General features: G+C 48.6%; 1 protein-coding gene across 6 annotated transcripts in view; it reads right to left on the reverse strand.

The window, feature by feature from the left end:
• Positions 1-271: 271 nt before the first annotated feature.
• The window catches only part of LOC147109047 (D-glutamate cyclase, mitochondrial-like), a 103,173-nt gene continuing 75,607 nt past the window's right edge, over positions 272-27,837 (reverse strand). For 5 of the 6 annotated variants that reach the window (XM_086002610.1, XM_086002613.1, XM_086002611.1 and 2 more), the window contains 5 exons: positions 26,180-26,279; positions 24,266-24,414; positions 20,890-21,009; positions 11,572-11,723; positions 272-678 (listed from right to left, as the gene is read on the reverse strand). In XM_086002610.1, the coding sequence (XP_085858736.1) occupies positions 520-678; positions 11,572-11,723; positions 20,890-21,009; positions 24,266-24,414; positions 26,180-26,279 (680 nt within the window). In that variant the 3' untranslated portion in view covers positions 272-519. The remainder of the gene's footprint in view (positions 679-11,571; positions 11,724-20,889; positions 21,010-24,265; positions 24,415-26,179; positions 26,280-27,837) is intronic. The other variant, XM_086002612.1, reaches the window with a different exon arrangement.

A 27,837-nucleotide genomic window follows, 5' to 3' on the forward strand; every position in this document is an offset into this window, starting at 1 on the left:
GTGCCAAGGAAATTCACAGCCTTTGTTTGATAAAACTTGCCTAGGTGCATATGGTTTCAGCACTAGGAGCTCCCTAAATCAACATCTCCCACTATTGTATCCAAGTCCTAAAATATTCTAGTCACAACAATATTTCCTAGGCTTTTCCTTTATCTATCCAATCTTCTTCTTTAAATTTGTCAGACTTCTGAGGCAAAATGAAACCCTGAACAGTACTGGGCACAATTATCTAAAGAACAGTTTCGAAATGACTGACACAAACACTGGAATAAACTGTTTTGTGGGGAAGAAAAAAACATTTGTTGTATTAATTCTTGAAGTGAAACAGAAGCACAACACAGCCATAAAAAATTACATAAATCAAAAATAAATGCAACACTGCATTATAACATACCTGTCGTGCAAATATCATTACATTGATTAGTTAGTGTAAACCTAACGAGAACTTTCTCAGTTAAAAGGTTGGCAAGAATGATTGTAATTCTATATTAAAGGTTCCCTTATTGCTCACATTGTGACCTAGTTCGATAGGGCCTGTCCTAGGGTGATCTCCAACAGCTGTTTGATCATAGTTGAGTGCGTGTCATGAAACAGCAAGCCGTCCACTTCCATTCCCAGATTCCCGGTTTTTCCGCTTCGTATTCCATGTTCCACCAGCAACTCCAGCAGCTTTTCTTCCTAAGGACAGATGAAAAGATTGACTACAGAACTGAGAGGTTATAAGCATCAGGAAAGATTGAACAGGCTGGGGCTCTTTTATCTGGAAAAGAGAAGACTGAGAGGTGAGCTGATAGAAGTCTTTAAGATTATGAAGGGATTTGATAGGGTAGAGGCAGAGAAGGTGTTTCCACTTGTGGGGGAGACCAGAACTAGAGGCCATAAATATATGCCAGACACTAATAAATCCAATAGGGAATTCAGGAGAAACTTCTTTACCCAGAGAGTGGTGAGAACGTGAAACTCGCTCCCACAAGGAGGAGTTGAGCCAAATAGTATAGATGCATTTAAGGAAATGGTAGATAAGCACATGAGAGAGAAAGGAATAGAAAGTTATGCTGATGAAGAGGGGTGGGAGGAGGGTCGTGTGGCGCACAAACGCCAGCATAGACCAGTTGGGCTGAATGGACGGTTTCTGTGCTGTAAACTCGATTTAACTCGGTGTAACATTCAGTGTAACAAAAGGATGGAGCATTGAGTTAGCAAGAATGTATTCCTATGTCACGTGTGCTGCTGGGTCTGTGCAACACGGTGGTAGGACGTGGCTTCACCCCTACAATTAAACAAAAGATGTCTTCCTGATATTACCCAGAGCAACTGAGGAGAAACTACTTCATTGAGGGAAGAGATGAATAAAAGAAATCAAAAGGGTCAGTTAACCTATACTGTTCCTCCTAACACCAAAAGCTAGTGGACAGGTACAAAAAATACCAAGGGGGCTGGAATACAAAAAGTAAAAGTTACGTTACAGTTATACAAAGCTCTGGTTAGCCCCCATCTGGAGTAACTGCGTTCAGTTCCGGGCACCGCTCCTCAGGAAGGATATATTGGCCTTGGGGGAGGTGCAGCTCAGATTCACCAGAATGATACCTGGGCTACAAGGGTCAAATTATGAGGGCAGCTTGCACAGACTGGGCTTGTATTCCCTCAAGTATAGAAGGCTAAGGGGTGATCTAACTGAGGTGGTTAAAATGATTAAAGGTGCTGATAGGTTAGATGGAGAGAAATTATTTCCTCTGGTGGGGGGAGTCCAGAACAAGGGGGCATAAACCTTAAAATTAGAGCCAGGCCGTTCAGGGGCGATGTCAGGAAACACTTCTTCACACAAAGGGGTAGTAGTAATCTGGAGCTCTCTACCCTAAAAAGCTGTTGAGGCTAGGGGGTCAATTGAAAATTTCAAAACTAAGATTGATAGATTTTTGTTAGGCAAGGGTATTAAGGGATACGGAACCAAGGCGGGGAAATGGAGTTAAGATACAGATCAGCCGTGATCTAATTGAATGGCGGTGCAGGCTCGAGGGGCTGAATGGCCTCCTCCTGTTCCTATGTTCTATGTGTTCTTTGAGCCAGTTGCCTACCCAACAACAGCTACTGCACTTCAAACTAATTTATTGGACGTAAAGCACTTTGGGACACTTCTGAGAGACAGGATAAGGCGCTAAGTAAATGCAAGTCTTTCCTTCTTGACGAGAGATAGTGAAACAGGCCAATTACAGCGACAACTTGCATTTATATAGCGCCTTTAATGTAGGAAAACGTCCCAAGGTGCGTTGCGGAAACGCAATCAGACAAAAAAATTGACACCAAGTCAAAGGAGGAGATATTAGGGCAGGTGACCAAAAGATGGGTCAAAGGAGTAAGCTTTACCCACCTTGCTGGAGAGCAGGGCGTGATGTAGGAAACCTAATGTCGAGGAGGAAACAAAATGCACAGGAAACGACTGACACGATTCGTCCATTTCCAAAACAAAGTGAGTTTTTTTTAAGGGCTAAAAGGCTAGCACTGCAGCCTAGGACATCATCGAGGTGGTAATAGATTAGAAAACACAACCAATCAAGAAGTATTGGTTTGAAAGAAAAAGAAAAAGAGACTGTGGCGACATGCCACCATTGGACATAATCCGCTCACGGCGGCACGGACAGTTTACGCAGGCGCACTGCCGGCAGCAGCCGCCCCCAGCCGTGTGCCCTTTCCTCCGGCAGCTTGTTTCCCATAGGGACAGGCTGCCGGGAGCACTTCCTGTCTGGGGAGTATTTAAGTGGTTGCGCGGGCTTTTTAAGCACTTGTTTTTGCCATGATGTAAATTAAAGCAGTTGTGTTCCATCAACTCTGGTCTCGACTCCCATGTTTGCCGCGGTATCTCAACACTGGTGACCCCGACGCTCAGGACGAATCCTAAGCTAGCATGGCGGATACAAACGCAGTCACGGTTAAACTACCGGACTTTTGGGAGAACCTGGCCGAGGCCTGGTTCATTCAAGCCGAGTCCAGATTCCGGCTGAGAAGCATTACAGTCGATGCCACGAAGTACGACTACCTCGTCGCCTCTCTCACCTGCGCCACAGTCCCTAAGGTTCGGGCAGCGCTGCAGGATCCACCAGAGGAAGGCAAGTACGAACATCTGAAGGCTGCGCTCCTTAAAAAATTTCAGGCGTCCTCCTACCAGCGCAACTGCCAACTCCTCGACCTTCCAGGCCTTGGTGACGCTTCACCATCAGACCTGCTTTCCCACATGCTGTCCCTCTCGGACGACAAAAAACCCGGCGCCCTCTTTCGCACGCTTTTCATTTGGCAGCTCCCCGCCAGCATCCACCCGCTCATTGTGGAGTCTGGCTCCATGGACCTGAATGAGATAGCTGAAAAGGCCGACCGGCTGCTCTCCGCGCAGACCGCCCGCGACGTCGCGCCCGACCTCACGGCAACGACCACGCGGTCCCCCCGGCTCACTAGGCCCGACCGCCCTTCCACTCCGGGTCACTGCTACTACCACACCCGTTTTGGCACTAGGGCCCAACGCTGCACGCCACCGTGCACTTTCAAACCCCTCCCCGCACCGGCCCCCACGATGGCCGCGGGGCAAAAGGGGCCCCTACTGTACGTCATCGACGACAGCACCAACCGCCGATTCCTGTGCGACACAGGAGCCCAGCACAGCATCACCCCCGCCTCCGCCCTCGAAATCCAACGCGGTGCACGGGGTGTTACGCTGGCTGCAGCCAATGGCTCTGACATCCGCACATACGGCACCCGCATGGTCACGCTCGACCTCGCAGGCCGCCGCTACCACTGGGAGTTCCTCACAGCCAAGGTCCTCTGTCCACTCATCGGTGCCGACTTCCTACGCGCCCACGGCCTCCTTGTCGACATTCCGAGGCACCGCCTCGTCGACATCAACACTATGGCCCCCATACCTGGCGCAGTCACCCCGGCCCGTTCGGCCGGCCTGACGACCTACTGCCTCGCCAGAGCCACGGACGACTACTCGGCACTACTAGTCGAGTTTCCCGCCCTCACTAACCCGACCTTTTCGGCCAAAGCCGCCAAACACGGTGTGGAGCACTATATCCCCACCACCGGCCCCCCCGGTCGCTGCCCACGCCCGCAGACTCGACCCGGCCAAGCTGGAAATCGCGCGGGCCGAGTTCACCACCATGGAGCAACTCGGCATCATCCGCCGCTCCAGCAGCCCTTGGGCCTTGCCCCTCCACATCGCCCCCAATCCCGGCGGAGGCTGGCGCCCCTGCGGGGACTACCGCCGCCTCAACGATGCCACCACCCCCAACCGATACCCGGTGCCGCACATCCAGGACTTCTCGGCCCGATTGGCCGGACGAACCGTCTTCTCCAAGGTCGACCTGGTGCGCGGTTACCACCAAGTCCCCGTACACCCCGCGGACATCCCCAAAACGGCCGTCATCACCCCATTCGGCCTGTTCGAGTACCTGAGGAAGCCCTTCGGCCTCAAGAATGCAGCCCAGGCTTTTCAGCACCTTATGGACTCAGTCCTCCGGGACCTGAACTTTCTATTCGTCTATCTAGACGACATTCTCGTGGCCAGCTCCTCCAAACAGGAACACCTCGAACACCTTTGCATCCTGTTCGGGCGCTTAGCCCAACACGGGCTTATCCTCAGCCCGGCGAAGTGCCAATTCGGCCTAGCCGAGATCGATTTTCTCGGCCACCACATCACTCCTGTTGGGGCCGTCCCCCTGCCCAACAAGGTGCAGGCCGTCCAGCAATTCCCCCACCCTAAAACCATCAAGGGCCTCCAGGAGTTCCTCGGGATGGTGAACTTTTACAACAGGTTCATCCCCAGAGCTGCAGCCCTCATGAAGCCCCTATACGATTCCCTCCAAGGTAAATCCGGCAAGATGGCCGTAGCCTGGACCGCTGACACGTCAGGCGCCTCCGACGCCACCAAAAACGCGCTCGCCGACGCCACCTTGCTCGCGCACCCGAGGGCTGATGCCCGGGTCGCGCTCACCACCGACGCCTCCGACCATGCGGTCGGAGCCGTGTTCGAGCAGTGGGTCAATGGCGTGTGGCAGCCACTTGCCTTCTACAGCCGCCAACTGCGCCCCCCGGAGGTCAAATACTCTACTTTCGACCGCAAGCTCCTCGCGCTCCACCTGTCGGTCCGCCATTTCAGGTTCCTGCTGGAGGGCCGCCCCTTTACCGCGTACGTGGACCACAAGCCGCTCACATACGCGATGGCTAAGAACACCGACCCCTGGTCCGCTAGGCAGCAACGCCAGCTCGCGGCCGTGTCCGAGTTTACCACGGACATCCAGCACGTCTCCGGTAGAGACAACGTTGTCGCCGACTGCCTTTCCCGTCCTGCCGTCTGCACGAATCACCTAGCGGCCGACTGCGCGCAACTAGCAGCGGCCCAGCTCACGGACCCAGACCTCCTCTCGGCGGCTACCAGCCTGCCAGGGCTACGCCTAGCCAAGGTCGTGCACGGGCCCGAAGCCACGGCAGTCACTTGCGACGTCTCACTCGGCCAACCCAGGCCGGTCGTCCCTGCAACCTGGCGCCGCCGCATCTTCGACGCGCTCCATAGGCTCTCCCATCCGGGTTCCCGCGCATCCGTTAAACTCCTCTCCCAGCGCTTCGTCTGGCGCGGCCTTAGCAAAGATGTTCGGACTTGGGCCAACTCCTGCCTCGCCTGCCAACGGGCTAAGGTGCAGCTGCACACAAAAGCACCCCTGGGAGACTTCGAGGTACCCAGCCGCCGCTTCGACCACGTACACGTCGACATCGTCGGTCCTCTGCCGCCATCGCAAGGCCAAACTTATCTTCTCACGATGGTCGACCGCTACACACGCTGGCCTGAGGCAGTGCCGCTGACCTCCACCACCACAGCCGACATCGCCAGGGCGTTCATTAACACCTGGGTCGCGAGATTCGGTGTACCGGCCGACATAACCTCCGACAGAGGCACCCAGTTCACCTCCGAACTCTGGACGGCCACAGCACGCAACCTCGGGGTGACGCTCCACCGAACCACGGCGTACCACCCACAGGCCAATGGGCTGTGTGAACGCTTCCACAGGTCACTCAAGGCCTCACTTCGCACCAGCCTGCAGGACAGTACCTGGACTGACCGCCTACCGTGGGTGCTGCTAGGCCTACGTACCGCGGTCAAGGAAGACCTCCAGTCCTCAGCAGCGGAGTTAGTCTATGGACAACCGCTGCGCGTACCAGGCGAATTCCTTCCGGAGGCTACCACGCCTTGGTCGGCCGAACAGCAGCAGCTCAACTCTTTCTCTTCCGCTCAACAGTTCGCCCCACTTCCAGTCAACCGACACGGCGAACTCGCACCTTACGTCCCGCCAAACTTACAGCAGGCACGTTTCGTCTTCGTGCGACACGACGCACACCGCAGACCCCTGCGACCCCTGTACGACGGACCGTACGAGGTACTACAAACCGGGGACAAGGTCTTCAAGCTGCGACTCGGCGACAGGGTTGAAACGGTCTCCATCGACCGACTCAAACCAGCACACACAGAACCAGGGGAACAGGTCCCCGTGGCCCGACCTCCAACTGGAGGCCGTCCCGCCAGCAAGCTAGCACAGCCGGCGGCGAACCGCCCGGCCTCACCAACTAGACCGGCGGCCACTCAGAGCCGCTCCGGCAGAACCATTAGACCACCGTCACGACTCGTCTACTCCTCCTAAGCGGATTCTGGGGGGAGCTCTGTGGCGACATGCCACCATTGGACATAATCCGCTCACGGCGGCACAGACAGTTTACGCAGGCGCACTGCCGGCAGCAGCCGCCCCCAGCCGTGGGCCCTTTCCTCCGGCAGCTTGTTTCCCGTAGGGATAGGCTGCCGGGAGCACTTCTTGTCTGGGGAGTATTTAAGTGGTTGCGCGGGCTTTTTAAGCACTTGTTTTTGCCATGATGTAAATTAAAGCAGTTGTGTTCCATCAACTCTGGTCTCGACTCCCACGTTTGCCGTGGTATCTCAACAGACTTGTATTTCTACAGTGCCATTCACAACCTCAGAAAGTCCCAAAGCACTTTACAGCCACTGAAGTACTTTTTGAAGTGTAGTCACTGTTGTAATGTAGGAAACACGTCAGCCAATTTAGAATCATAGAACGGTTACAGCACAGGAGGCCATTTGGCCCCTCGAGCCCGTGCTGCCTCTCTGTAAGAGCACTTCAGCTAGTCCCACTCCCCGGCCCATTCCCCGTAGCCCCACAAATTTTTTCCTTCAGGTACTTATCCAATTCCCTTTTGAAAGCCACGATTGAATCTGCCTCCACCACCCTTTCAGGCAGTGAATTCCAGATCCTAACCACTCGCTGCGTAAAAAAGACTTTCCTCACACCGTCTTTGGTTCTTCTGCCAATCACCTTGAATCTGTGCCCTCTGCTTCTCGACCCTTCCGCCAATAGGAACAGTTTCTCTCTATCTACTCTGTCCAGACCCCTCATGATTTTGAACACGTCTATCAAATCTCCTCTCAACCCTCTGCTCTAAGGAGAACAGCCCCAGCTTCTCCAGTCTGTCCACGTAACTGATGTGCCTCAACCCTGGAACCATTCTTGTAAATCTTTTCTGTACCCTCTCTAAGACCTTCACATCGTTCCTAAAGTGTGGTGCCCAGAATTGGACACAATACTCCAGTTGAGGCCGAACCAGTGTTTTATAAAGGTTCATCATAACTTCCTTGCTTTTGTACTCTATGCCTCTATTTATGAAGTCCAGAATACCGTATGCTTTTTTAACAGCTTTCTCAACCTGCCCTGCCACCTTTAATGATTATTGCACATGTACCCCCAGGTCTCTCTGTTCATGCACCTGCTTTAGAATTGTACCATTTAGTTTATATTGCCTCTCCTCATTCTTCCTACCAAAATGTATCACTTCACACTTTTCTGCGCTAAATTTCATCTGCCATGTGTCCGCCCATTTCACCAGCCTGTCTATGTCTTCTTGAAGTCTATCACTATCCTTCTCACTGTTCACTACACTTCCAAGTTTTGTGTCATCTGCAAATTTTGAAATTGTGCCCTGTACTCGCAAGTCATAAATATAAATCAAGAAAAGCAGTGGTCCTAGTACTGACCCCTGGGGAACACCACTGTATACCTTCCTCCATTCCGAAAAACAACCGTTCACCACTGCTCTCTGTTTCCTGTCACTTAGCCAATTTCGTATCCATGTTGCCACTGTCCCTTTTATTCCATGGGCTTCAACTTTGCCGGCAAGCCTATTATGTTCACCACATCAACTGCATTGCCCTCATCAACCCTCTCTGTTACCTCATCAAGAAACTCGATCAAGTTAGTTGAACACGATTTTCCTTTAACAAATCCGTGCTGGCTTTAATCCACACTTTATCCCTGATTATCATTTCCAAATGCTTTCCCACTACCGAGGTTAAACTGACTGGCCTGTAGTTGCTGGGTTTATCTTTACACCCTTTTTTGAACAAGGGTGTAACATTTGCAATTCTCTAGTCCTCTGGCACCACCCCCGTATCTAAGGAGGATTGGAAGATTATGGCGAGTACCTCCACGATTTCCTCCTTAACCTCCCTCAGCATCCTAGGATGCATCCCATCCGGTCCTGGTGACTTATCAACTTTAAGTTCAGACAGCCTTTCTAGTAGCTCCTCTTTATCAATTCTTATCTCATCCAGTATCTCCACTACCTCCTCTTTTACTATGGCTTTGACAGCATCTTCTTCCTTGGTGAAGACAGATGCAAAGTACTCATTTAGTACCTCAGCCATGCCCTCTGCCTCCATGCGTACGTCTCCTTTTTGGTCCCTAATCGGCCCCACCCCTCCTCTTACTATCCGTTTATTATTTAATATGCCTATAGAAGACTTTTGAATTCCCTTTTACGTTAGCTGCCAATCTATTCTCATGCTCTCTCTCTGCCCCTCTTATTTTCTTTTTCAGTTCTTCTCTAAACTTTCTATATTTAGCCTGATTCTCAGATGTATTCTCAACCTGACATCTGTCATATGCCCCCTTTTTCTGCTTCATCTTATGCTTTATCTCTTCCATCATCCAGGGAGCTCTGGCTTTAGTTGCCCTACCTTTCCCCCTCGTGGGAATGTACCTCGACTGTACCCGAACCATCTCCTCTTGAAAGGCAGCCCATTGTTCGATTACAGTTTTGTCTGCCAATCTTTGATTCCAATTTACCCGGGCCAGATCCGTTCTCAACCCACAAAAATTTGCCTTCCTCCAATTAAGTATTTTTACTCTAGATTGCTCCCTGTCCTTTTCCATAGCTAATCCAAACCTTATGATACTGTGATTACTGTTCCCTAGATGTTCCCCTACTGACATTTGCTCCACTTGACCCACCTCATTCCCCAGAACCAGATCCAGCAATGCCTCCTCCCTCGTTGGGCCGGAAACATACTGATCAAGAAAGTTCTCCTGAACACACTTCAGAAATTCGTCCCCATCTCTGCCTTTTACACTATTACTATCCCAGTCTATATTAGGACAGTTGAAGTCGCCCATTATCACAACTCTATAGTTCTTGCACCTCTCTGTAATTTCCCTGCAAATTTGCTCCTCTATATCTTTCCCACTAGTTGGTGGCCTATAGAATACGCCTAGTAGTGTAATGGCACTTCTATTATTTCTTAACTATAACCAAATAGATTCTGTCCTTGACCCCTCCAGGACATCCTCTCTCTCCAGCACTGTAGCATTCTCCTTAACCAATACTACCACCCCACCTCCTTTCTTTCCTTCCCTATCTTTCCTGAACACCTTCGGCTGAAAATTCAGTAGCCTTAGCGCCTCATTTGAGGCGCTAGAGGGCCTTGCGCCGGAGTTATGGCCAGTAGTGAAATTCCCTGGGGCCCTAAATCGGCGTTGCTCCAGTAACGCTGCGCCGGCACCGATGACGTCATCGGTGTGCGCAGCGTCCCGGTTGCCGTGGTAACCCGCCCGAACTCCGAAATTGAGTTGCGGCCGCCTCGCCCGTGGCAGCCGCAACCAGCGTTTTGTCAGAGGTGCCTTACTGCAGTTAGCGCCGGCGCATTAAAGGCCCCGCGGCGGCCGGCCGCTTTCCCGCCGGCCGCCTGCCCGCAGCTCCCTCCCCGGACTTCTCTCCACCCACCCCCCCCGGAACAGATGCAAGCCCGGCACTTGTCCGAGGTGCCGGGCTCATTTTTAAGCAGATTTGCGCGGGCCGCGGCCGGGTGCAGGCAGCTCCTTCTTAACGGAAGGAGGAGGCCTGCACTTCCCCAGCCTGCCGCACCGCATCGGGTGCCGCAGCGCCGGAATTGTGGCGCGAAACGGCAGTTAGCGCCCTTTTCCAGGCGCTAAGACCCTTCAGTGGCGCCGGCAGCCGTTTGGGCGCGGCGCCACTGAATTTTTGGCGCGCGCAGGGGACTTAGCGCCGGCACTAATTTCCGGCGCTAAAGCCCTGGCTAAGCCAAAACCCAATTTCTAGGCCCTTATATCCAGGAATATTTAAAACCCAATCCTGCCCTTTTTTGAGCTAGGTCTCCGTTATCGCCACAACATCATATTCCCATGTGGCTAATTGTGCCTACAGCTCATCAACCTTATTTACCACACTTCGTGCATTCACACACGCGCACTGTAAACCTAAACAAAGGGCAATGTGATAATGACCAGATAATTTTTTTTTAGTGATGCTGGTTGAGAAATATTGGTCCAGGATTGAACTCCCCATCTCTTCTTTGAAAGCTTTTGGGTCTAGGAGGAGGGTGATATATAAGGAAGGATATACTCCTTAGAGGCGGTGCAACGAAGGTTCACTAGATTGGTTCCTTGGATGAGAGGGTTGTCCTATGTGTAGAGATTGAGTAGATTGGGCCTGTACTCTCTGGAGTTTAGAAGAATGAGAGATGATCTCATTGAAACATATAAGATTCTGAGGGAGATTGACAGGGTAGATGCCAAAAGGCTGTTTCCCCTGGATGGGGAGTCCAGAACTAGGGGTCACAGTCTCAGTATAAGGGGTCAGCCATTTAGGACTGAGATGAGGAGAAATTTCTTCGCTCAGAGGGTTGTGAGTCTTTGGAATTCTCTACCCCAGAGGGCTGTGGATGCTGAGTCGTTGAGTATATTCAAGGCTGAGATCGATAGATTTTTGGACTCTAGGGGAATCAAGGGATGTGGGGATGGGGCGGGAAAGTGGAGTTGAGGTCGAAGATCAGCCATGATCTTATTGAATGGTGGAGCAGGCTCAAAATGCTGTATGGCCTACTCCTGCTCCTAATTCTAATGTTCTTAAAATGAACAGAGGGTAGGAGTTCCATAATTTTGAGATCATGAGAAGGAACAAGCCAGAAGAGATGGTGTGATGAGTCTTGATTTCAAAACAGTGAAAATGCAGGGAAGAGGAAGGTGGAGAGCTGAAGGAACAAGAGAGTAAAACTCAGGAGCATTGAGCTTAGTAGTATTGATAAAATAAGAGACAAGAAAAGGCTGCGATGGGAAGAGAGAGAGAGGCGATAGGAGCAAGAGGCTAGAAAAGGATCACATGCAACTCCACTGGAGGAAGGAGATAGAGAGAAATGGTCCTCTATCCTGGTGAGAAAATACTGTTACCTACCTTACGGACACTAGGTAGTGCCGAGATACATCCATCCATTTCAGACGTCTTAGGAAACCCAACCGCTTTGCGTAGGTAGCGTTCGTGGATTGTACAGGTGTTGAGAATGTACAGAGCACAGGCTACAGCATAGCCTCCCCAGTTTGACACACCTAATAAAACACATTGCCATTTAAGATTGCTTCTTCTACTGTTTACAGACTGGAAGAGCTCTGTTTTGATTTAGCCAAATCTCAAGGTGTCATCAATCGGCCCATCAATCCCACTAATTCCAGAGCCTGCAACTGTTCTATGACAGACATCTATTCCACACCACCTGTTGGTCTCCTACATGGAACACTCATTTCTTTCCCTCAGAAAAATAACTTGCCTAGAATTTATTGAGAGGAACTAATTACGGGTACCCCAAGCCCGCCCCCACCCCAACCCGCCTCCGTGCCATCTTCCCAGGAGGCGGGTAGCCGACCCGTGCCGGGTCCCGTCTCCTGGAGGCGGGAAGGGGATTACAGCCACTTAACTGCCTGTTAACAGGTAGTTAACAGACGGTTAAGAGGATTATCCCCATTTTTCCAGCAGAGGCTGTAGAGAGGGCTTTAAACTAACTAGTCGGGGGGAGCTTCCTAGAGAACAAATAATAAAAATGACAACAGAGAAGGTCATAGACTTAGGTAGCAGTGGGGAAATTAAAAACCAGAGCGTGTCAGGAAGGGGCAGAAGGTATGGAGTAAAAGGTAAAGTAATAAAAAGGGCAAAAGCAGGAAATAAGTGTCACAAAACACATTTGAAAGTTCTCTATCTGAATGCACGTAGCATTCGTAACAAAATAGACGAGTTAAAGGCACAAATAGCTACATATGGGTATGATCTTGTGGCCATTACAGAAACATGGCTGCAGGGTGACAATGCCTGGGAATTAAACATACCAGGTTATTTAACAATCAGGAAGGACAGGCAGGAAGGAAGGGGAGGTGGGGTGGCTATGTTAATAAAGGAAGGAATCACTGTAATACAGAGAAATGATATTGGGTCAAAAGATCAGGACAATGAAACAGTTTGGGTGGAGATAAGGAATAATAAGGGGAAAAAAACACTAGTGGGCGTAGTCTATAGGCCTCCGAACAGTCGCAACTCGGTTGGACGGAGTATCAATCAGGAAATAGTTGAGGCTTGTAATAAGGGAACATCTATAATTATGGGGGATTTTAACTATCATATTAATTGGACAAATCAAATTGGGCAGGGCTGCCTTGAGGATGAGTTCATTGAGTGTATTAGGGATGGGTTTCTTGAGCAGTATGTAACTGAACCGACCAGGGGGCAAGCAACCTTAGATCTGGTCCTGTGTAACGAGACAGGATTAATTAAAAATGTCCTAGTAAAGGATCCCCTTGGAATGAGTGACCATAACATGGTTGAATTCCATATTCAATTAGAGGGTGAGGAGGTTGTATCTCAAACAAGCGTGCTAAGCTTGAATAAAGGAGACTATGAAGGTATGAGAGCGGAATTGAGTAAAGTGGATTGAGAAAATAGATTAAAGGGTAAGACGATACATGATCAGTGGTGTACATTTAAGGAGTTATTTTACAACTTCCAAAAAAAGTATATTCCACTGAGAAAAAAAGGGTGTAAAAGAAAAGACAGCCATCCGTGGCTAAGTAAAGAAATTAAGGATAGTATTCGACTAAAAACAAGGGCATATAAGGTAGCCAAATCTAGTGGGAGGATAGAGGATTGGGAAAACTTTAAAAGACAGCAAAAAATAACAAAAAGATTGATTAAGAAAGGGAAGATAGATTATGAAAGTAAATTAGCAAAAAATATAAAGACAGATAGTAAGAGTTTTTATAGTTATATAAAAAGAAAAAGGGTGGCTAAAGTAAATGTTGGTCCCTTAGAGGATGAGACCGGGAAATTAATGGTGGGAAATATGGAGATGGCAAAAACACTGAATGAATATTTTGTATCAGTCTTTACAGTAGAGGACACCAAGAATATCCCAACACTGGACAAGCAGGGGGCTATAGGGGGGGAGGAGATAAACACGATCAAAATCACTAAGGAAGTGGTACTCGGTAAAATAATGGGACTCAAGGCGGATAAATCACCTGGACCTGATGGCTTACATCCTAGGGTCTTGAGGGAAGTGGCGGTAGGGATTGTGGATGCATTGGTAATAATCTTCCAAAACTCCCTGGACTCAGCAAAGGTCCCAGCAGACTGGAAAACTGCTAATGTAACACCCTTATTTAAAAAGGGCAGTAGACAGAAGGCTGGAAACTATAGACCGGTTAGCCTAACATCTGTGGTAGGTAAAATTTTGGAGTCCATTATTAAGGAGACAGTAACAGGACATTTGGATAATCATAATTTAATAAGACAAAGTCAGCATGGTTTTATGAAGGGGAAGTCATGTTTGACAAATTTGCTGGAGTTCTTTGAGGAAGTAACATATAGGGTGGATAAAGGTGAACCAGTGGACGTAGTGTATTTAGACTTCCAAAAGGCATTTGACAAGGTGCCACACAAAAGATTATTGCTTAAGATAAAAAATCACGGGATTGGAGGTAATATTCTGGCATGGATAGAGGATTGGCTATCTAACAGAAGGCAGAGAGTTGGAATAAATGGTTCATTCTCAGACTGGCAATCAGTAACCAGTGGTGTTCCGTAGGGGTCAGTGCTGGGTCCCCAACTCTTTACAATCTATATTAACGATTTGGAGGAGGGGACCGAGTGTAACACATCAAAGTTTGCAGATGATACTAAGATGGGAGGGAAAGTAGTGAGTGAGGAGGACATAAAAAATCTGCAAGGGGACATAGACAGGCTAAGTAAGTGGGCAGAGATTTGGCAGATGGAATACAATACAGGAAAGTGTGAGGTTATGCACTTTGGCAGGAAAAATCGTAGAGCAAGTTATTATCTTAATGGCAAGAAACTGGAAAGTACTGAAGTACAAAGGGATCTGGGGGTCCTGGTGCACGAAACTCAAAAGGTTAGTATGCAGGTGCAGCAAGTGATTAAGAAGGCCAATGGAATGTTGGCTTTCATTGCTAGGGGGATAGAATATAAAAATAGGGAGGTATTGCTTCAGTTGTACAAGGTATTGGTGAGACCGCACCTGGAATACTGCATACAGTTTTGGTGTCCATACTTAAGAAAGGACATACTTGCTCTCGAGTCAGTACAAAGAAGGTTCACTCGGTTAATCCCGGGGATGAGGGGATGGACATATGAGGAGAGGTTGAGTAGATTGGGACTCTACTCATTGGAGTTCAGAAGAATGAGAGGCGATCTTATTGAAACATATAAGATTATGAAGGGGTTGGATCAGGTGGATGCAGGGAGGATGTTCCAGATGATGGGTGAAACTAGAACTAGGGGGCATAGTCTTAGAATAAGGGGCTGCTCTTTCAAAACTGAGATGAGGAGGAACTACTTCACTCAGAGGGTGGTAGGTCCATGGAATATGCTGCCCCAAAAAGCTGTCGAAGCTACATCATTACATAAATTTAAAACAGAAATAGACAGTTTCCTAGAAGAAAAGGGAATTAAGGGTTACGGGTGTTAAGTCTGTGAATTATTTAGTTAATTAAGACACAGACTAATGAGTAACAATAAAAACAGGTCTTTACTGGTTGGAGGTAGGGACTATACTGAATACAAGATTACTGCACAGTGCTTATATACCGGTGTGTTCACCCCCGGTATTACGTCTACAGCAGCCTGAGAAAGTAGTACATCTCTTAAGGTGGAACAGGCTTAAGCTCTCTTAAGGTGGAACAGGTTACATACACAACACTCCTCCCTTCTTAGCTTTATAGTCATCCCCCCATTTAACATAACGTAATAACATATATACATATATAACTTCATGTTTAACGTAACATATCACAGATTCAGTCTCTGCGGAAAACAGTTCACTGATTCAATCTCTGTGGTGTAGTCGGTTCACGTTACTCATTCAATAGTCCTTTCATGGATTTAACAGCTTGAACTTCCGAACTGATTTGGCTCCGTTCGGAGGGACCACGTGTGTGATCTGGTAGAGGTGATAATGGTTCAGATGGGTCATCTTCTGTTTTTACTTTTCCTTTTCTGCTTCTTGGAGACTCTCTGGGCTCCATTGTCAGCTGCCACAGCTGCCAGCTGCATGCGCAGTTCCTCCTTCTCTTCCTCCTGTTTCCGTCGTAGAGCCAGCTTCTCCCGATGTTCCGTAGACTTTTGGTGCTCCTCCATGATTTCTGCACTTTGGGAGTCGAAGTTACAAGCTGGGCAGGACAGGACATCGTAATATTCGGTGTCGTCCACCAGGTCATGGTAATATTCGGTGTCGTCCTGAGCTAGACCAGTGAGAGGGTCGTCTATTTCCTTCATACCCAGCTGGACGTTAGCCAGCTCTTGTTCCAAATCCAGACATCTTTCCTGAAGAGACTTCTTCATGTGTACCTCTGCATCCAGCTTTTTCTGGGCTTTCAGCAAGTCGTTTACTAGTGACCTCATTTGTGATTTTAATACTTCAACTTCCTTTGGAGATTGATTGATCGGACTATGCAATCCCTCTACCGGAGCAGCTGTTTCAGCGGTCTGTTGTTCTACATTGACGTGAGTCAGCGTACTTTTGGCATCCAATGGCTGCTCTGTTGCAGTCGTTTCAGTCTGTGTCGTCACATCAGCCATCTCAATGACTTTTGAGAGCTCCGAACCCTTTTCCTTTGAAGATCGCAGCTCGTGTTCAAGTTTTTCCCATTTCAGAGTCTTGTCCCTCAGCATATGAAGGAGTTGGCTGACCGTTAACTCTTCTGACACCAGATTATGGCACGCACCTTCAGAACCTGAATCAGCTTTGATTCGTTCGGCCTCCTCGCGCAGATGGTTGGTGTGCTCCTGCTCCATTTTCTCCATCAGTTGCTTCTGTTGCCTTTCCAGATTCTCCCACTCTGTAACAAAGAACTTTTTTATTTCATTCATCTCTTGCTCAAAACGGCGAATCATTTGTTCTAATTGCTGTTGTAGTTTGAAATGGAGTTGAGTTCGAGCCCAGTGTCCCTCAAAAATGTGCATATCGGTAGACTTGACAGACTCAGAATTCTCTGTTAAACTATGTTGTTGTTGCTCAGTGGAATTCTGTGCTGAAACTTTGTCTTTTGCACATGGGTTGGTCTTACCATCATCAGTTCTAGAGTCTGGGCTGATTATCTGCACCGAGTTCTCACTCTTTATGGCTTTTAGCGAATGCCAGTCCATATTTATGTTTCTAAACCACTCCCGGCCTAGTAGTGGTGGACCTCCCTCCGGTAGCACATATAAGTCCATTATTTGACTTCCTTCGCCCCTGTTGGCCACTGCAACCTTTATTGTCCCGATGGGGTACACTCTCTGCCCCGTGTAGGTTGTCAATATAATCTCCGTATCCTGTAGGGGAATATGTTGGAATAACCTTCTGTAATCTTTCTTATTCATGACCGACAATGCCGATCCAGTGTCCAATTCCATTTTTACTTGGACTCCTTCTATCTGAAGAGTAACCCAAATTGTCTGGAGGTCTGCACCCTTACCAACGTTGAGTACCCTTAAGCTAGCCAGTTCAATACTGCTTAAGCCAGCCAGTTCATTACTGCTAGCGTCTGAATCGGACTCCTGTTCGGCCACCTTGTGTACCTTTGCGTATTTCCCTTGCGGTGACTTCTTGTTGCTGGTCTTCTTCCCTGACCTGCATACTCTAGCTATATGTCCAAGCCTACCACATGTTCTGCATTCTTGGTTTTTAAACCAACACTGGTTCTGATCATGCGTTGTCTTTCCACAATGATAACATTTAACAGAACTCACACCCAATTTGTGTGCACTGAGCTCCGGTGACCGTAGCTGCATTACTGCCGTGCCTCTCGCTGCGGCTTCGTGTGCTGCTGCCATAGTGACCGCCTTCTCAAGCGTCAGCTCATTCTCCTCGAGCAGTCGCTTTTGTGTATCTTGTTTAAATAAACCACACACAAATTTGTCTCGTAGTGCATCTGTCAGTCCCGTTCCAAACTGACAATATTTCACTAATTTACGCAATTCCAGCAAATATTCAGCATTGCTTTCATTCTGTAGTTGCCTTCTGTCGTAAAATTTAAATCGTTCCGCTAGCATCAGCGGCGTGGGGTTTAGATGATCTTTCAGGACAGTAACAATCTCATCGAACGTCTTATCCGCCGGTTCATCTGGTGATAACAGGTGTTTCAATTGCCCGTATGTCTTCGCACCCATTAAATTTAATAATGTTAGTGCTTTATCTTGCTCACGAATTTTATTGGCCTTACAATAATTTTTTACTCGTTCTACATATATGGCCCAATCCTCGATGTCACTATCAAAGGTGCCAATATTCCCGTGTTTAGGCATTGTTACAATTTTGTTGGAATTTTATGTTACACAAGATGGCGGCTTCCCGCTCTTTGTCGTCGTCCTCCACTCCCAAGATGGCGGTTTTCCCGCGTTTGGCGGTCTTCACCCGTCCCCCGACGCTGTCTGTAAGCCCGAGTGCGGCCCTTATCTTTTATGCGATCGCTGATCGCGAAGCGGCTCCCGACCGAAGCGGCTCTCGGCCCTTATCTGGAGTGCGATCGCTGGCTTGAAACGCCTCCCGCTCGAAGCGGCTCTCGCGCCCTTATCGCAGATGCGATCGATTTGAAAGCGGCCCGGCCCTTATCTGCCGATCGCTATCGCCCTGTACCTCTGTCTTCCCCAGCCCTGTCTTCTACTCCAGTTCACAAGCTGATGGAGGCTTCAGGGTCCTAATGCCTGTCGCTTCCAGTGGGGTGGTGAGGTTTGAAACCTCTCTTCAACCGCCGTGGAATAACTGCCGCAGGGTAAGAACCTGACTCGTCGCCAGTGTTAAGTCTGTGAATTATTTAGTTAATTAAGACACAGACTAATGAGTAACAATAAAAACAGGTCTTTACTGGTTGGAGGTAGGGACTATACTGAATACAAGATTACTGCACAGTGCTTATATACCGGTGTGTTCACCCCCGGTATTACGTCTACAGCAGCCTGAGAAAGTAGTACATCTCTTAAGGTGGAACAGGCTTAAGCTCTCTTAAGGTGGAACAGGTTACATACACAACAACGGGGAGCGGGCAGGAATTTGGACATGAGTCTAGGTTCGGATCGGTCATGGCCCTGTGGGTAGCGGAGTGGGCCCAGGGGCCGTGTAGCCTGATCCTGCTCCTGTTTCGTGTGTCTAATTCTGTTAGATTCAGGAGATAGTCCTGTCATAGTGGATTGGCGGGTAGGATCAGATCAGCCATGATCTTATTGAATGGCGGAGCAGGCTCGCGGGGCCAATTGGCCTACTCCTGCTCCTATTTCTTATGTTCTTATGTTCTTATGTTCCCGATATCGGGAAACCCCACCAGGGTCACCGAGGCGAGCAGTGGGTCTGCGGGGTCGGAGGGGTGCAAAAGTGCACTGTGGAGGTGAGTGATGGGTGCAAGTGTGGAGGGGTAAGTATGTGAGGTGAGTGAAAAGTGATAGAACATGTTTACTTACCTTTGTTTCTTCCTGCAGGCTTCAACAGTTGGTAAACCAGAGAGTCTCGCATCTCACCGGCAGAGATGACAGAATGGCTGCTGCATTCTCCGATGCAACAACCATCTAATTTCTGCTCAGGAAAGAGGTTTGATGAGTCTTGAACACAAGGACTCACCAAACACAGAGCTGTCAAACGGTGACAATTCATCTGTCAATGAAACGTCATACGCTGACGTTCTCTGTAACCGGCTTCCCCTTAATTAGCCTGCTGAGCCCGCTGGACGGGCTTAACAAGGTCAATCAAGGGAAAATAGCGTGGGGTGGCCACAAGTCGATGGAGGCGGGACTAAAACCTGACAAGCAGCAGTCCCGCCTCCAACGCGCCCCCATTGGCAAAATCACCCCCATAGTTGGATTTAAAAACTTGTAAGTTAAAGAAATCTGTAAAAGTTTTAAAAATGCAGTACCCAACATTTTCTTTGCTCTGAAACTCACCACGTACAACATTGGATTCTTCACACCACTTCTGCAGCTGTCATCATTCCACAAACAGCAGACTCACAACACGCCGCACTGACCTGGTGCGGTGTCTGGACGTCGGGAAACCCGAGCCAGAAGCGGCAAAATCCAAAAACAGGCTGAAAACTACTGGCAAGTACCTGTTAATAGGCAGGCCTTTAATCCGCTTCCCACCGCTAGGTGTCGGGTCCATTCGCAAATCGGGGACCCGACACGTGGGAAAGCTGTTTGGAAGCGGGTTGCCAGTGGGATTGGAACCCGCCGTTAATCAAATCGAATTTAACCTCTGACCTGCCTCCAAACCCGCACTCTAAGCGCCGGCAAAATCGCGGCCATAGTGTCCTTGAGTACTGTATGCAGTTTTGGTCGCCTTACCTGAGGAAGGACGTTCTTGCCATGGAAGGAGTGCAGCGAAGATTCACCAGGCTGATACCTGGGATGGCAGGAATGACGTATGAGGAGAGATTGTGTCGATTGGGCTTATACTCACTGGAGTTTAGAAGATTGAGAGGGGATCTCATCGAAACTTATAAAATTCTGTCAGGCCTGGACAGACTAGATGCAGGAAGGATGTTTATGATGGCCGGGGAGTCCAGAACCAGGGGTCATAGTCTAAGGATAAGGGGTAAGCCATTTAGGACTGAAATGAGGAGGAATTTCTTCACCCAGAGAGTGGTGAACCTGTGGAATTCTCTGCCACAGAGGGCGGTGGAGGCCAGTTCATTAAATATATTCAAAAAAGAGTTGGATATATTTCTTAAGGCTAAAGGGATCAAGGGATATGGGGAGAAGGCAGGGACAGGGTACTGAATTTGGATGATCAGCCATGATCTCATTGAATGGCGGAGCAGGCTCGAAGGGCCGAATGGCCTACTCCTGCTCCTATCTTCTATGTTTCTATGTTTCTATGTCTAAACATATGAAGCCTTGGTACTCTCCAGAAACTGAACGATTTGATCACCTCCACCTAGCACAGCCAGGAGATACCACAGCCTAGACTTAGCATGGCTCAGATCAGTAAATCCAACAGTGTGCGAATTAAAACTTGCATCCTCCCTCTCCCCGGGACTTAACAACAGTTTCCTAATGATCAGCACCACCACTTTGTTTCCAGAATATCACAGATTAAATAACTGTCCAAAGTTGACCCTGAATTTATTTAATTATTTAAAAGCTTTGAATTCCACCAATTAGCGATCCTATGCTCAGTACCTACTACATATTCAGGACCAACCTTTGGACTGTCCAATGTATTGGTACAAAGTCCAGTAAACCCACCTGCGATGACCGTAAAATCTGCTTCGACGTCACAAGCTATCAGGTCCCCATTGTGCACATGTTTTTTGACGGCCTCTTTCACCTTTCCCATTCCCAGTTCGTTCCCTCCATCACCAATACCTGGAGAACAAAGAGACACAACTTTGTTTTAAATTTGTTCCTGGGATGCGGGCGTCGCTGGCAAGGCCGGCATTTAGTGCCCATCCCTAGTTGCCCTTCAGAAGGTGGTAGTGAGCCGCCTTCTTGAACCGCTGCAGTCCGTGTGGTGAAGGTGCTCCCAAAGTGCTGTTAGGGAGGGAGTTCCAGCATTTTGACCCGGCGACGATGAAGGAACGGCCGATATATTTACCAGTTAGGATGGTGTGTGACTTGGAGGGGAACTTGGAGGTGGTGGTGTTCCCATATGCCTGCTGCCCTTGCCCTTCTAGGTGGTAGAGGTCGCGGGTTTGGGAGGTGCTGCCGAAGAAGCCTTGGCGAGTTGCTGCAGTGCATCTTGTAGATGGTACACACTGCAGCCACGGTGCACCGGTGGTGGAGGGAGTGAATGTTTAAGGTGGTGGATGGGGTGCCAATCAAGCGGGCTGCTTTGTCTTGGATGATGTCGAGCTCCTTGAGTGTTGTTGGAACTGCACTCACCCAGGCAAGTGGAGAGTATTCCATCACACTCCTTACTTGTGCCTTGTAGATGGTGGAAAGGCTTTGGGGAGTCAGGAGGTGAGACACTCGCCGCAGAATATCCAACCTCTGACCTGCTCTTGTAGCCACAGTATTTATGTGGCTGGTACAGTTAAGTTTCTGGTCAATGGTGACCCCTAGGATGTTGATGGTGGGGGATTTGGCGATGGTAATGCCGTTGAATGTCAAGGGGCGGTGATTAGATTCTCACTTGTTGGAGATGGTCATTACCTGGCACTTATCTGGCGTGAATGTTACTTGCCATTTATCAGCCCAAGCGTGAATGTCATCCAGGACTTGCTGCATTCGGGCATGGACTGCTTCATTATCTGAGGAGTTGCGAATGGAACTGAACATGGTGCAATCATCAGCGAACATTCCCATTTTTGAGCCTGATGGAGGGAAGGTCATTGATGAAGCAGCTGAAGATGGTTGACCTTGGGGCAAGCTAGGTTGCATCCATGATCAGAATGCAATACCTGGCCGACTTGGTTCAGGTGCACACATCAGGGCAAGGACTCAAGCTCAGAAGAGGGAAGGTGAAGGCAGAGTTTGACTTTAATTACTTTACACAAAGGATGATGAATGTACGGAACAGACCAATGGGCAGGTAGTGAAGGTGGACAGTCTTGGCCAATTCAGGAGGGAACTGGGCAGGTATTTGGCAGAGAAAGGGATTGAGGGGTAAGAGAGCGAGAGTAGTATATGGTAAACCAAATACAGTAGTCACTTCTAATCCTGTATATTTCTCTGCTCCTATCTTTGTTCACTTGCTTCCCCACAATCTTACAGATGCATATTTGGGATGTAGTCCTAAGAAGGTTGACATAGAAAGAATTTACAGTACAAAAAGTAACATTTGCTGAAATTTTAGGCTGAACACTTATGATCACCATCGTCAAGGAGACCTTCTACAAAACAAATCACCTCCAGGAATTATCATTAACTTTTGAAATAAAGGCAGGAAATGATCAGCATCTGAAGAGAATGATAGGGTAATGTTATGGGTGGATTGTTTTGCCAAAACTCGCACAGACCCTTTTATGGGACTAACCCAGACATATTTAAGAAGGGGGAGAGGAGAGGAACAGATGGAGATCAAGATTTTAAATCCACTAACAGCTTTCATAGAGGCCATTTGTGATGGGTGAGCCTGAAGAGTGAGTGGCATCTCAGGGGTGGAATCTCAGCCAAATCCTCACCAATCATTTACAACAACTTGCATTTATATAGCACCGCTAACATAGTAAAACATCCCAAGCCGCTTCACAGGAGCGTAATCAGAACAATAGCGTCTGACACCGAACCACATAAAGAGATATTAGGACAGGTGACCAAAGGCTTGGTCAAAGAAGTAGGTTTTAAGCAGAGTCTTAAAGCAGGAGAGAAAGGTAGAGAGGTTTAGGGAGGGAATTCCAGAGCTTAGGGCTTCGGCAGCTGAAGGCACGGCCCCCAGTGATGGAGCGATTAAAATGAATACACAAGAGGTTAGATTTGGAGGAGAGCAGAGCTCTAGGAGGGTTGTGGGGCTGGAGGAGGTTACAGAGATAGGGAGGGTGAGGCCATGGAGGGATTTGAACACAAGGATGAGAATTTTAAAATTAAGACGTTGCCAGATCGGGAGTCAATGAAGGTCAGCGAGCACAGGGGTGCTGGGTGAACGGGACTTGGTGCGGGTTAGGAAACGGGCTGCCGGCGCGCAACGCTTCCTGTGGGGATTGCTGGATAGCAATCCGGAGAGAGAACCCTGGCTAATTTCTTCCCCCATTCCTAGTTCTGGAGACCAACCGTTGAACTTGGGCTGGATGTCAGGATTTGGGCCGAGAGCCGATGAAGGAACGGCGATAAATATCCAAGTCAGGAGATTGTGTGACTTGCAGGTGATGGTGTTCCCAAGACACTGCCGCTCTTCTCCCTCTGGGAGAAACAGGTCTCAGGGGAGGGAGGAGCTGTTGAAATAACCTCGGTGAGTTGCCGCACTGCATCCTGTAGCTTTTTTTAAAATTTGTTTATGGGATGTGGGCGTCGCTGGCAAGGCCAGCATTTATTGCCCAACCCTAATTGCCCTTGAGAAGGTGGTGGTGAGCCGCCTTCTTGAACCGCTGCAGTCCGTGTGGTGAAGGTACTCCCACACTGCTGTTAGGGAGGGAATTCCAGGATTTTGACCCAGCGACGATGAAGGAACGGCCGATATATTTCTAAGTCAGGATGGTGTGTGACTTGGAGGGGAACTTGGAGGTGGTGGTGTTCCCATGCGCCTGCTGCCCTTGGCCTTCTAGGTGGATGATCACGGGTTTGGGAGGTGCTGCCGAAGAAGCCTTGGCGAGTTGCTGCAATGCATCTTATAGATGGTACACACTGCAGCCACGGTACGCCGGTGGTGGAGGGAGTGAATGTTTAAGGTGGTGGATGGGGTGCCAATCAAGCGGGCTGCTTTGTCCTGGATGGTGTCGAGCTTCTTGAGTGTTGTACTTATTACAGCCATAGTGGACCGATGGGGGAAGGTGTGGATAGCGAGTCCAGTGGCAGCAACACCGATCAAGCAAACTGCTCTGTCCTGGATGGTGTCGAGCTCCTTGAGTGTAGTTCTGGCTTCAACCATCCAGGCAAGTGGCGAGTGTTCCATCACACTCGTGACGTACAATCCTTTTTCTCAAAGTACGTGGGACAGTTTCCAACCCAACGTTAAGTTTGTACTTACCAGTTGTGACGATTCCGGGGATGTCCTCTGCTGTTAGGAACAGTTTGTCAATGGGATCCACCAAATGTTTAATGTTCACTCTCCATGCATTGTAGTAATTGCCATCTGCAGCCATTCCAGCACGTTCTATCGCTACGAGATGGTCGAACCTGTCCATATTCAAAAGTCATGCAAAATTACTCAATAACTTGTTAATGGCTGAACCCACACGTAAGTTACTGGTTACTGCAAGATGTCCATAAGAACATAAGAACATAAGAAATAGGAGCAGGAGTAGGCCATTCGGCCCCTCGAGCCTGCTCCGCCATTCAATAAGATCGTGGCTGATCCAATCTTGGCCTCAACTCCACTTTCCTGCCCGCTCCCCATAACCCTCGATTCCCCTGTTTTTCAAAAATCTGTCTATCTCCGCCTTGAATATATTCACTGACTCCGCTTCCACAGCTCTCTGGGGTAGAGAATTCCAAAGATTCACGACCCTCTGAGAGAAGAAATTCCTCCTCATCATTTTAAATGGGCGACCCTTTATTCTGAAACTATGCCCCCAGTTCTAGATACCCCCACGAGTTGAAACATCCTCCCTGCATCTACCCTGTTAAGCCCCCTCAGAATCTTATATGTTTCAATAAGATCACCTCTCATTCTTCTAAACTCCAATGAGTATAGGCCCAACCTGCTCAACCTTTCCTCATAAGACAACCCCTTCAATTCAGGAATCAACCTCGTGAACCTTTTCTGAACTGCCTCCAATGCAAGTATATCCTTCCTTAAATAAGGAGACCAAAACTGTACGCAGTGCTCCAGGTGTGGTCTCACCAACGCCCAGTACAATTGTAGCAAGACTTCCTTACTTTTATACTCCATCCCCCTGGCAATAAAGGCCAATATTCCATTTGCCTTTCTAATTACTTGCTGTACCTGCATGCTAACTTTTTGTGTTTCATGTACAAGGACACCCAGATCCCTCTGTACCGCAGCATTATGTAGTCTCTCTCCATTTAAATAATATTTTGCTTTTTTATTCTTCCTACCAAAGTGGATAACCTCACATTTCCCTACATTATACTCCACCTGCCACCTTATTGCCCACTCACTTAGTCTATCTATATCCCTTTGCAGATTCTGTGTACTCCTCACAACTTGCTTTCCCACCTATCTTTGTATCGTCAGCAATTTTTGCCAAGTCATTAATATAGATTGTAAATAGTTGAGGCTCCAGCACTGATCCCTGTGACACCCCACTAGTTACAGTTTGCCAACCTGAAAATTACCCATTTATTCCGACTCTCTGTTTTCTGTTAGTTAGCCAATCCTCTATCCATGCTAATATATTACCCCTAACCCCATGAGTTCTTACCTTGTGCAGTAACCTTTTATGTGGCACCTTATCGAATGCCTTCTGGAAATCCAAATACACCACATCCACTGGTTCCCCTTTATCCACCCTGCTCGTTACATCCTCAAAGAACTCTAGTAAATTTGTCAAACACGATTTCCCTTTCCACAACTTATGATCCACAGAACTACCATTTTTATTTATTTCTGCCCTTAATTCAAGCCCAGTGACTTCAGCGCACAATCCAGGCTGGCACCTCAGTGCAGTACTGAGGGAGTGACCCCTAGTTTTACTGATGGACGATGTCCCAATGTAGAATGACCCTTAGTTTTACTGATGACCCATTGTAGAATGACCCCTCATTTTACTGATGATGTCCCAATGTAGAGTGACCCTTAGTTTTTCTGATGATGTCCCATTGTAGAGTGACCCCTCATTTTACTGGTGGCGAATGTTCCATTGTAGAATGACCCCTAGTTTTAGTGGTGGACAATGAACCATTGTAGAGTGACTCCTAGTTTTACTGATGGACAATGTCCCACTGTCTCTCCAACCCACGCTTTACAGTTAAGGTTTACCTTGGAAACTGGGGCTTCCCATCATGACACAGGAACATCAGGGATGAAGCCTCACCATCATCCTGGAAGCTAACAACAGGGACAGGGGTTTTCATCACTCCTATGGACAAATAAAGGAGAGAGTCTTGAAGTAAAGAGAAGTTGCAAATATTGAAAATGCGCAGGTGGCCAATCAGGATCTGCAAGAGAAAGAGATACATTAATCATAACTGATGAACTGTTCCATTCCAGATATTCTAGATGTTGCCACTGTCCCCTGTGCATTTCTAGCATGTTCTGTCTTGGCATGCTTCCAATGTTCAGTGCCATCAATGATAAAAGGATTTTATCATGATGGTGACAATTCTGTTGGAGTTGGACCTATCTTTCTCTTGCGGATGCTAACTGGCTGTGCATTTCTAGGAATTGAGGCGAATTAATTAAGCATGACCTGTTAATCCTGGATGAGTGCAGCTCCAAAACACTCAAGAAGCTCGACACCATCCAGGACAAAGCAGCCCGCTTGATCGGCACCCCATCCACCACCTTAAACATTCACTCCCTCCACCACCGGTGCACCGTGGCTGCAGTGTGTACCATCTACAAGATGCACTGCAGCAACTCGCCAAGGCTTCTTCGGCAGCACCTCCCAAACCCATGACCTCTACCACCTAGAAGGACAAGGGCAGCAGGCGCATGGGAACACCACCACCTCCAAGTTCCTCTCCAAGTCACACACCATTCTGGCTTGGAAATATATCGCCATTCCTTCATCGTCGCTGGGTCAAAATCCTGGAACTCCCTCCCTAACAGCACTGTGGGAGTACCTTCACCACACGGGCTGCAGCGGTTCAAGAAGGCAGGGCACCACCACCTTCTCAGGAGCAACTAAGGGTTGGGCAATAAATGCTGGCCTTGCCAGCGACACCCACATCCCATGAACGAATAAAAAAAATCAGTTCTTCCGGTTAACAGTAATGGAAAATCATCTCATTTTCTGGAGGGGTGGGTTGGGGGGGGGGGAGAATGGATGGGGAAATTGGGAATCAAACAGTTCAAGGAGGTCATGATTTCAAGCCTCAAGGCTGTCTACCACTCAAACCTCACATCCATTGGGCAACTTTGGTCGGTTATTACCCATTGGGCTTGATAAGGGCGCCTGTGTACATAGCCACAAAAGCCAAGAAAGTCCCGGGCTTCTTCCCTGCACCCCCCAACTCCAACTATGCTGAGTTGAGTTAGACTATCTCAGCTGCACGGTGAGTGCTACATCAGTCCCCAGTACTCAGGCTGGGATCCTTCCCTCACCTTATTACTGTCCAGTCAGCTCTGCTACTAAGTGTGTGGACGTCCCGTGATGGGGACGGTCTACAACGTCCCTCATAGATTGACTGGCCTGCCACTATTCTCAGTCACAGGCTTGTGCATGAAGAACGGGTAAAGCATCGGAGGTTCCGCATGCTCTCTGTGGAACTGTACCCTGCCATAACTCAGTGTCTTTAGGAGAGATGGTGGGAGAAAGCTGGTCGGTGGGGTGTGGGGGGGGGGGGCGGGGTGTGGAGCACAGTCACTAGCTGAGACCATTCGGTGCGTTTGCCAGTATGGCTTCTTTACAGTTAGATGAGCTGGGCCCAATGGAGGGATTAATAAAGAAAAGGAAACTTTCATTCAAAAGGAAT

The sequence above is a fragment of the Somniosus microcephalus genome, chromosome 12 (genome assembly GCF_052327205.1).
Source record: "Somniosus microcephalus isolate GS21.2 chromosome 12, FLI_Smic_1.0, whole genome shotgun sequence".
Classification (NCBI taxonomy): domain Eukaryota; kingdom Metazoa; phylum Chordata; class Chondrichthyes; order Squaliformes; family Somniosidae; genus Somniosus; species Somniosus microcephalus.